The sequence below is a fragment of the Tupaia chinensis genome, unplaced genomic scaffold, assembly GCF_000334495.1.
Source record: "Tupaia chinensis unplaced genomic scaffold, TupChi_1.0 Scaffold000528_1, whole genome shotgun sequence".
Classification (NCBI taxonomy): Eukaryota; Metazoa; Chordata; class Mammalia; order Scandentia; family Tupaiidae; genus Tupaia; species Tupaia belangeri.
The window spans coordinates 407924-419321 of NW_006160041.1; the positions used below are offsets into that span (position 1 = coordinate 407924).

The 11398-nt window shown below is 40.0% G+C and overlaps 1 protein-coding gene across 17 annotated transcripts in view; it reads left to right on the forward strand.

Annotated features, from left to right (window-relative positions):
- The window catches only part of TTLL5 (tubulin tyrosine ligase like 5), a 330457-nt gene that overhangs the window by 91311 nt on the left and 227748 nt on the right, over positions 1 to 11398 (forward strand). For 13 of the 17 annotated variants that reach the window (XR_003550803.1, XM_027775153.1, XM_006157045.3 and 10 more), the window contains 3 exons: positions 2238 to 2299; positions 3806 to 3900; positions 6341 to 6382. Coding sequence is in view for 16 of the 17 variants with exons in the window: in XM_027775153.1 (XP_027630954.1) it covers positions 2238 to 2299; positions 3806 to 3900; positions 6341 to 6382 (199 nt within the window). In the remaining variant the exon portion in view is untranslated. The remainder of the gene's footprint in view (positions 1 to 2237; positions 2300 to 3805; positions 3901 to 6340; positions 6383 to 11398) is intronic. The other 4 variants (XM_006157043.3, XM_027775159.1, XM_006157046.3 and 1 more) reach the window with 1 other exon arrangement.

Sequence of the window (11398 nt, forward strand, 5' to 3'; positions counted from 1 at the left end):
GACAAGGGATTGTTGTATGGCCATACCTCCTGGGGAGTGAATTCTCGCTTTCCCTCTCTCCCTCTCTCTCTTTCTCTGGTGTGCACATATGCCCTATGGCAAAACCTAAAAATAAAAATAAAAAAATTTTAATCAACCTATTATTTAGAAGGAAGAAACCTTGTTTTTCAATGCCAGTAGAGATTCTGCTTATATCTTCAGCTACAGCCAGAATTTTTATTAGCTATACACTTCTCTAAACAGATAATCCAAGAGATTTATGCCAGAGACCACCCAGCTACTAAGTTTTTAAGGATGAGATATGTTGGCAGAATGCCAGGTAATCAAGGCAGGTCCTGTGGATGAGAGTTCAGCTTAACCTCGTAAGTAAGGTGTACAGCTAGATACTCCGATGTTATCCTTGGTCAAGTCAGTCTTTCACAGATTTCCCAGCAAAGTGCATTCTGCAGTACGAGAGCCCATGAAGGCTGCAGTGGGTCCCACAGCCAGAGTAGTCTAGTTCACAGAGGAGCACCTCAACACCAAAGCCAGCACGGTAGCTGCTGCTACTGGGAGGCCACTGGTTTTTGGTCTATGTTGTTTCTTGTTCAGTATGGGTTCTGGCAGCATCATCTGGTAAGATTTTATGACCTTTTTTATGATTTTTTTTTTTTTTTTTGGTTCTATTGGTGAGCCTGCAAGCTTAGAAAGATTGATATAGAACAGAAAATGAAGACTTAAGAATAAGTACAGAGGTGGTCTTGGCCTTGTGAATGTAAATTGGCTGTTGTAGCAGTAAAAATACTTTGGGACCTGGCCACAATGGCACAGAGGCAACAGCAGTGCTTAGGAGGCTGGAAGCTGCAAGGGAGGCTGAGGTTCAGTTCTGGGGCCAACCTGAACATACTGGGCATGGTTGTGCATGCCTGTGATCTCTGAAAATTGAAAGACGGGCAGGAAGATAGCAACACAGAGACACCCTGTTATAAAAACAAAAACCAGGACCAGTGGATGGCATAGCGGTTACATTGGTGGACAGTCCCACATGGCCGACTGCAGGTTGAGTCCTGGACCCAGTGACTTAAAACTCATGTCAGGTGCGTGTGTGTGCATGCCCAAGATCCCAGGAGGAGAATGGAGGAGAAGGGGTTGTGGTATGGCCATTCCCCCCACCCCAGGGGTCGGGGGTGATTTCTCACTTTCCCTCTCCCTGTCTTTATCTCTCTCTCTCTGGTGAGCACACATGCCCTAAGGCAAAAAATTCTCACAAAAAAAAACCTCTCTCGGGAACCAGCAGTTAGCGTAATGGCTATGTCGCTGGACTCCCATGTAGTTGACCGTGGTTCGTGTCCCGGACCCGGTGGCTTAAAACTCACGCCGGGCGCGTGTGTGTGCGTGCCCAAGATCCCGAGAGGAGAATGGAGGAGAAGGGATTGCGGCGTGACCATCCCCCCTGGGGGGTGATTTCTCGCTTTCTGTCTCTAATGTCTCTGTCTGTCTGGCGAGCGCACGCGCCCTGTAGTGAAAATCTCTCCAAAAAAAAAAAAAAAAAACAAAAAACCTCTCTCTGTTTTACATCTCCTTTCTTTGTTTTCTTTCTCTCCCTCTTTTTCTTTCATAAAAGGAAAAAAAATAATTCGAATGGTGAACACACTCAAAGAGCATACTAAAAGTCTAAACCTCAGGGCCAGCAGGTGGTGTGGTAGTTAAGGCTCTGGATTCCCACATGGCTGATTGTGGTTCGAGTCCTGGGCCCAGTGGTTTAAAAATTACCACTGGGTACGTGCGCATGTGAGCCCAAAATATTGATGGGAGAAGGGAGAAGGGGAAGGGGCTTGGGCACAGCCATCCTCCTGGGGGGGGGGGCTGATTTCTCACTTTCTCCCCCTCTGTCTTTCTCTGGTGAGTGCACGTGTCCTATGGCAAAAACCTTAAAAACAAACAAACAAACAAACAAACAAACAAACAAAACCACTATTCTTGTGCTAAATTTGAATTGAACAAGACCTTATAGAATAAAAACATTGTGCGTCAGGGAATCAATGCCTTGATGCTGGACCTGACTTAGAGAGGACAAATTGAATGCTGAACTTTGATTTTGCCCAGATTTTCTTTTCTTTTCCTGTGGGTTTGATGTAATTCTACGTATTACTCCTCGTTGACATTTAGAAACTTCGCTGTATGGGGGCCCATGAAGGGGCAGATGTTCTGTTAACCTACAACATGACTGTCTCTCTCTCCTCTCTCCATCCTGTTAGTGATGCACCTCTGGATCTGAAGATCAAAGCCAGTATGATTTCAGATATGTTCACTGTTGTTGGTGAGTAGGGGTGTTTTCTGAACTGGATGCACATAGAAATTAGCATCTATTTTGTCAGGCTCCATAGACATTGCCAACTGACAGTTCCTAAGTCATGCTGAATATTTTGTACTGAAAAAAATTATAGGTTCAAGGAAGTGTTTATATATTTCTCCTCCCCCCAGCTCTATCCTGTCCTGAGGTTGAACCACAACTAAGGTTGTGACCTGAGGCACAGGAATTATGAGCTGAGGAAGAGAATTCAGCAAAGATCTGGAGAAAGTGTATTTTTCTCCAAGCTGAGAAAGTAAAACCCACTGAATAAGCCTTGTTACAAGGGATACTGGCTATATTTCTTGTGGACAGTCTCTGCTGGGTTCAGCACAATCCTTCTGTGGTAGTTATAACCAGAGCAGCCAAAGGAACAAATCCCATCTTAGTAGATAAGCCAAAACTTTGAAACGGAGTTAGGCAGTCATTTAGGTATGTTACGGGTGGTTTTTTTTTTCTTTTTTTTTTTCTTTTTATTTACTCTAAAATGACATAATGAAATATATTTTAATATAGTACTTCATGTACTGGCATATGCTGTCAAACTTAGCTTCTCTATTCTTCTTGGATGGGAATCTGCTTTTTTTGAGGAAGAAAGTAAAATTAGCCAAAGTTCAGGGCCAGCAGGTGGAATAGTGATTAAGATGCTGGACACCCACATGGCCGACTACAGTTTGAGTCTTGGACCTAGCAGCTTGAAAATCATGCCCAGGCTCATGTGCATGCATGTCCAAAATCCCAAGAGAAGGGATTACGATGTGGCCATCCCCTATGGGAGGCAATTTCTCACTCTCCCTCTCTCTAAATCTCTGTCTTCCTCCTCTCTGGCAAGCACATATGCCCTATGACAAAAACTTAAAAGAGAAAGAAAGAAGAAGAAAGGAAGGAAGGAAAGAAGGAAAGAAAGAAGTTAGCCAAGGTCCAATTTCTTAAGCCATAGGTAGTCTACATAGCTTTTGAAAGTTATCAATAGACCACCTTTGGCAGTTCCAGAGGTAGATCATATGACAGGACAAGAGGGTCACTTGCTTTTGGGTTCTCCTGGTAGAAGCAACACCATTTTCCTGTCAACATCCAGGAAGCCACTTAAAATAACTTGCTTTTATTACCAGCTGTATGTTTTAAAATGGTGATTTGCACATTTATTCTGAGGTTCAGAAAAAATCTGCATTCTTTCTCAATCACGTTTTCAGCTACCCCTCCAACAGGGTTGATTTATCTGCATATTTTCCTCTCTGGTTCACTCTGGTCATGGGTCAAAGTTCAAGCTGTGTGGGTGTGTTTGTGTGTATGCGCACACGCACGTGTGCACGCACACATTTGTGTACAGCAGAGTCCCACATAATCCTATTGAGGATGAATCTGTTATATTGGACACTAAAACCAAATTTGTACTTTTAAAGAAAAGGTAAAGCCAGAAAAACCTGCTAATTTCTTGGAAAATGGCAGGTTTTAATGTTGCCATTCCCTATTCAGGATTTGTGTGTCAAGATCCTGCCCAGAGGTCATCAACACGGTCAATTTACCCCACCTTTGAGTCTTCCAGGCGAAACCCTTTCCAGAAACCTCAGGTAAGCAAAGTCAGCAGCAGGGAGCTCAGGGAAGGCTTAGTGGGAAGTGGCAACTGATGCAGGTGAGGGAGCTGAAACACCAGGGTCTGAAGTTCCTCAGAGCAGGAGAATTTGGGGATCAATCTCAGGAGGCCTTATATTCAGCTAATAGCCTATGCTTTCAGTGCTTTCTAACAAACTTACTCTCTGCTTTTTGTTTTGTATTTTTTCTTGTCGTCGTCTTTTTCTTTTAATGATCTTTCTTGCCTTTTCTTCTACAAGTCACCTTTATCCCCCCTCAGATTAATGTGCTCAGATAAAGCACAGAGAGGAAGCCTATTAATTTTTAGACATTACTGTGTTCTTTCTGATTTTCACACTAGTTTTATAAAGAAGATACTCTATTGATATAATTTCTTCTCTTAAAGTGATTCTCAGTGATCATGAGCTACTGATTGAGGCTAACTGAGAGGAATGCCTAAGGGACTTACACATGTCTGAAATGTCATTTGCTCAAGCTTTGCTCTAGTCTGTGTACTCTGCGTTTTTGTTCTAGTTGAACCAATTGGCCAATCCTTCTGTCTACTCATTCGGTCTTCACATCAGTCCCTGCCTCTTCTGACCCTGGTAGTTTCCACTTATTTCTCTGCCTTCAGTATTTCTTATTTAAAACATCCACTTCCTCCTCTCTTCCCCATCTAGTTTGACTGCCTTACATCCTCAGATGTCTTGGAGACGTTTTCTTCCTAAATCCATCCCATTCTTTCATGTTGATTACTTTTCATTTCAGCACTATTTACTTGTTCTTTGTTGCATTGTTTTGTGTTCATTGATGTGTTGATTGTCGGTTGTCCAGTATTCATTCCTGTGCTAGATTTAGATTGTAAGCTCTTTGAAGGCAGAAACAGCCTCTTGTTTTTCCCTTCTTTTATCTTATCCCTCCAGTTTAGCCCTCTACTCCCTTTCTTTCTCCTTCCTTGTTCCACTCTTCTTTCTCTTGCTTGCTGGTCTCTCTTAGAGTGGTTCTATTTTGTTTACCATGCTCATATACTATTATTTATTCAGCTAATACTACATTAGAGCAGGATTTTCAAACTGAAACACATGTAGGCCTGCGTGAAGGTAATGTAAATGAGCAAGTAGGAGCAGGTAAGATACAGCTAAGAGTGATGTCACTGGGGTCAACTGGAGAGTTCATGCCTCATCTAAAAGGGGCAGCTGTTTTACCAATATGCTGTAGAAGATTGGTGCGATGCAGGATATGGGCCCAGTGTTGTCAGATCTTTCTGTTGTCAAGGGGAGTCAGAGATCTTTTCAACACTGGTAACTAATTTGTTTAAAATAATACTTTGTGGACCAGTAGGTGATGTGGTTATTAAGGGAGATGGATCCTGCATAACTGACTCCTTGGTTTGAGTCCTAGACCTGGCAGCTTGAAAAACATGCCGAGCACGTGTGCATGCATGCCCAATATCTCCACACGAGAAGGGATTGCAGTGTGGCCATCCCCCCAGGGGGAGTGATTTCTCACTTTACCTCTCTCTCTCTCTGGTGAAATCTTAAAAAAATAAAAATAAAAATAAATAATAATAATACTTTGCAGGCCAAGCATACCATGTCTCTGAGCTGACTTCAGTCTGTGGGCTGCCTGCCTGTGACCCCCTGCTCTGGAATGATTCCCTAATGTGTGTTGTGATATGAACATAGTGTACTATATTTTAAGGGGAATTGTCGTGTGTTAGAATAAAATCAGGAAACAGGGTTGTACTTTTGAGTGCGTCTTCACAGATCAAAGCGTTTGCTTTAATTTCTAATATGAAAAATATAGGATTAACATAGGTGTATCAGGAGAACTTAACTTAGGCAATCACATTTCTTTACAGATTGTTTCCTAAGGTGTCTGTCGAGAGCCATAGGATCGTGAATGCTTCTGTTCAGCTTTAACATGGTGTCCACCAAGTTTCACCTTTAGAGCCAATCTTAGAAGAAGCTGAGGACACTTTTCTCAGCTTGTTTATCAGCGTTAATTTTTTGCATATCATGGAAAACCTATTCAGTGTTTTTGCTAACTGGTATGTAATGGCATAACTTAATTCCTAAGCCGCCTACAGGGCACTTCTCTAATACAAAGGCTATCGGAATTGTAGATTAGTTAGTTACATGTACTGCGTGTAGTAGATTTATCAGGTGGACTAGTTAACTTCATGGTCTTCATTATCCTAGTGAGATTGTGCCCTCCCTCAGTGGTGAGAAGTTGAAACTGAAATACATATGGCGTAGGAGAAAGCAGTGTGAGAAATAATGAATTCTCTAACATTCTGCCCACGAAGCGTGAGGCTCTTGGTTTGATCTCTGTTTGGAGCTTGTTTTTTACCTTTTTGAAATTATAGACATAGGAGATGGAAGATGAAGGCATGTTAGGAAAAGATAAGGCTTTATTCCGTTTTTCTATCTTTTATAGCGGCCAGTATCTGCACAGTTTCAGTTATCAAACGTCAAGCAGGTAAGTTCTGGATCATTTGGACACTTCCTTCAAATTTTATTTTTATTCCCCAAATGGAAGCTTTTCAGCATTAGTCTTTCATGGTACATATTTCACGTACCTGCTTTTTGCACATTTTAATAACATAAAATCAGATAAATGAAACTGAATGCACAGGGGTCTTCTTTGTTATAGAATATAAGAGCAGAAGATGCAGGAATCCTCTTTTCCTGAGAGAGATTACGCTGTGATAGAGACAGGTGAACATACGTGAACAGGGCTCATCTATCATCTTGACCGAAATATTCCAGAAGGGAGATATTACAGATGAACTTTGCTGTGTTCAGATGTCATAATGAGTCATAACTACTGTCAGTAGCTTAAAATAGGAAACATTTTCTCATTGGGCATTGGGCTGTGTTGAGTTTCTTAACAGGTAATATTTTATATCTGTATCAGTTTGTAGTTTATGAAGCTTACTCTGCCATAATTAGTGTCTCAGATGTTACCTTTAAAATAAAGATAAATATCTTTCTCTGAGTGATCGAGATTTGCCGTCTCAGTGTTGTCTTTAGCAGTATTTGTGATTAACCCTCGCTTTCTTCTGCACAGATTTTTTTTTAAATGTTTTTTGAAGTACTAGGCTACCAGTGGGGGTCCTGTTTCTATTTGATGCTTTAGAATGAGGTGTGTAGATGTTCTCGTAGGAGGACTTTTCAAAAAGTTCATGGAAAATGTATATTATGGAAAAACTATGCATGAATTTCAATATTTTTTGCACCAATAAACTTGTACTTTATTTCCATTTTTCCACAGACTTTTTGAAGTCCTCTCATATACAAATGGGTCACTGCTACTATTAGTTTCTTAGGAAAAAGCTCTAGTATATTTATTTTGGCACTGGACTCTGATGCATTTTCTGGAAAGCTTAGAAGCTTGAATTGTAACTTTCTTAGCTACTGTTCCTATAATGTGATTTATATGGTCTGATTGAATCCAAGACATGTAAAAAAGAGACTCACTGGATGCTTTGTTTAGTATTTGGTAACTGGTTAATGTATTTCTATAGTATGAGTTTTAGTGTTTTGTTGACAGAATTCAAAACTCTGTGATATGTATAGTTTTATATTTAATAAGTACCTCAGGATGTTAGCTGCTGTCTGTAGAAAATAAACAAGGCAGCCAACTTCAAAGAGCTTACATTCTAAATATCCCTCGAATGAATCTGCCTAAAGAGTACATTAAAATACTATTTCAAGCCTTCTGAGTGGACACCAAAGAAGTATCCTTGCAGTGTAATTCTAGTCTTAATTTTCCTTCATCCATTTCAGCTCCATTACATCAAGCTGCTTTGCTTGACTTGTCATTGGGTGCCAGAGGCTTGTTAGAGACCAAGGCTTCCTGGGGTAGTTAGGCATTTGAATGCTGCTCTCAGGACAGGGCCTTTAGGGCTTTATTCAGCTAGCTTTATTCATGCTGAATTCCTTGACTCTTACTGTTCTTTGCAGTGTTCTACTTTGTCTCTGTCTTTCTGTTAGCGAAACACTTTAAGTCTACAGTACTTTGATCAGAGCTAAGTGTTTAAAAAAAAAAAAAAAAAAAAACCAGAAATTCTCTGCTTGAACCATTTAGACTGTATCGAGTTTTCTTTTTCTGTTGCTGTCAGATTGTAAAGTCTTTTAGTTCTTTGCCCGTTGTCTGATTTTTTTTTTTCCTTTTAAATCCACTCTGGCGACATTTCTTCCTCCTCTTGAGTGTCTACGGTTCATATTTTCCACCCACAATAAATTGTATTGCATGGTATTGTGGAAAAGACTTTATCTGACTTTAGTTAGCTAAACCTGCAAACAGATTCGAACTCTGCCAGTAACTAGGTATTAAACCTTGGCAAGTTCCCTTAGCTGTTGGAAGCTCAGTTCCCACAGCTGTTAAATGGGAATAATAATACATGCATGAAATTACAGCAAGAAAGACAGGATAAAACACAGGTGAAATATTCAGGGTAGCATTGCACACGGTCTGTACTCAGTATCCATCAAACTTGAAGCCTGTTTTGATTTTCTTTTTTATTAATATCTAGTATGATTTATTTTCTGTAGTCATGTTTTTTTCCCACATTTGCTGTCCTCCACAAATGCTGTTTTATTTATTTCTCCTTTTAGATATTACTGAAGATTCTAAATAATGCTTAATCAATACTTATTCCAGAAATTTCTTCCTAACTTGATTCACTGCAATTTATCTTATCTCACAGTTTTATTTAAAGTTTTTTTGCAATATGCCGGGCACATGCGCTTGGTAGAGGCAGACAGTGAGAGGGAAAGTGAGAAATCAACACCTAGGGTGGATGGCCACACTGCCAACCCTTCTTGTCTGTTCTCCTGGGATTTCTGGGCACTCGTGTTCATGCCCTGGCCTGTTTCAAGCCACCAGGTTCACCATTCCAACTGTATTTGGACGTGTGGGAGCCTGGCACCTCATGTACCACACTTCTACTGATCCCTCGCAGTTATTTTTTAACTGTTTTCCATTTCTTGTTGATGTATTAAAGCTCTTATATACCACACTAATTCCTGATTGAAAATATAATTTCAAATAAAAATTTTATGAAAATTTCTCAAGTGTTTTTGTAAAGTTCAATGACTTTAAATATATTTGCTATAGTTCCCTTTTTCGTAATTTTGTCCTAGGAGCCCAATTTTAAAGCATGTTTTAGAGTAAATAAAGCAGTCTTCATACTAGTATTTGTCATGAGCTCATTAAATTCTCAATATTTATAGATTTTTTTCTTTTAATATTTGTTCCATTATTTCACTAGGGATTCAAGTTAGACTTACCAGCCGGTAATCAACAGGAACATACTTCTTAGATTTTTGAAGATTGGTACCTCATTTTTCCCCCCCTAATCTTCTGGTACCTCCTCAATTCTTCATGATTTTTCGAACCTAATTGTAAGTGGTTTTGGTAAGTTTTTTGTTTTTAAAACCAATTCCTGTAATAAAAAAGATGCATGTCTCTTAGACTTGCTGACATATTTATTTAAAATTTCCAGACATTTCATATCTTTTTTTGTTTTGTTTTGTTAAGTGTAACACAAGTCTACTTACTTACTTTCTTTTTTCCCCTCCTAATATCAAAGAATACTTCTGGTTATCATTATGTGTAAGTCTTCTCTTAGAAGCCCTTTTTTGTCCATTTCTGCCCAGATTTATTGATTTGTGGTTCTTCTCATTTATTTTCGTTCATTTGATACCATAATACATTTTGCTTTTACAACTTGATTTTGCCTTTTATTTTCTAGATAGCAAGCTACATCACATATAAATCAAACTATTTCTAGTTCCTTTGATTTTTTTTTTTTTTTGAGAGGTTTTCGCTACAGGGCGCGTGTGCTCACCAGACAGACAGAGAGAGACACAGAGATAGAAAGCGAGAAATCCCCCCCCCCCCCAGGGAGGATGGTCACGCCGCAATCCCTTCTCCTCCATTCTCCTCTCAGGATCTTGGGCATGCACGCACATGCACCTGGTGTGAGTTCTAAACCACCGGGTCTGGGACGCGGACCATGGTTGACTACATGAGAGTCCAGCGACATAGCCATTACGCTAACTGCTGGTTCCCTAGTTCCTTTGATTTTTATGAAGAATCCAAACTTTGTAAACCTGTAGAAAGGGACTTTTATTCTTTGCAGTATTCTCTGTCAAACAAATTTTATTAGCCATGATGCATGTTTGCATAGGGAAACAAATATGTCCTGACTTTTTTTTTTTTTTTTTTTGAGAGGTTTTTGCTATAGGGCACGTGCACTCACCAGAAAGACAGAGAGAGACAGAGAGATAGAAAGCGAGAAATCATCCCGAGGGGGAATGATTTCTCCTCCATTCTCCTCTCAGGATCTTAGGCATTCACACACACGTGCCTGGCATGAATTTAAGCCACCGGGTCCAGGACTTGAACCGCGGTTGGCTACATGGGAGTTCAGCGACATAGCCATTATGCTAACTGCTGGTCCCAATATGTCCTGACTTTTCTGATAACCTAATGTTTTTTTTGTCCATCACTTAGGTATCTTTTAGGATATCTCACTTTTTTCATATTCTATATCTTGTCACATTCTTTTCTGGTACTAACCAGCTTTCTTTAGTTTGAGGATTATTTTTGTGATTTTTTCTCATCGTTTTTCTTATTGCTTTGAGGGATAAGTAATGACTTGTTTCAGTAGTTTTACATCAGTCACTTAGTAATATGGTTAGATAGGTAAAATCTTCTTACCTGGGTAGATTTCTGAACCATAGATTATATCAATGATAATTCAGCATCAGTGGTACATGTTGCAGAGCAGAATTGTTACCTAGACAGTAAATTGGAAGATTAAGATTGGTCTGAGCCCCTAATAGTTTAAATCATGTGTCATCTAGCCAGAGGCCATGGTTCTCTTTTAAGTTCTCTTTTAAGTTTAAGATTTACCTATTTCCTTAATGCATTCAGGCAACTTATTGGAATATGTGGATTTATCAAAGCCACCACATGCATGTAGCCTGGGTATCTAGAGACACAACCACAGAACGGCTTGTGTTTGGACAGTTTTGGCCAGATTTTGAGAGTTCTGATGGCCTTTCAAATCAGTGTGTTTTCTGGTTTGTTTGTTTGTTTTAATTCCTTTTAGTTTCCAGGTGTCTCACCTTAGCATGCATAAGCATTTTGTTCCCTCCCTCTTATTTTTTTCATTTTCCCTCTTTCTTCCTCTGCCCTTTCTCTCACCTGTGTCTATAATTCAGGAGACATCCCTTTCTTCCTCAAACTTTCCAGAGCCCCAGCCAGAAGCACAGACCTGAATTCAGACATTCTCCTCATCCCACCACCCTCCCCAAAAGGCTAGAGTTAGAATTGCAGCCTGCGAGTAACAAAGGAGTGATTGAGAATGTAAATGAGAGACAACCCTTGGAAGTGATTGGCAGAGACAGTTAAGAGTTTTGGGGTACTGGGAACCAGCAGTTAGTGTAATGGCTATGTCACTGGACTCCCACGTAGTCGACC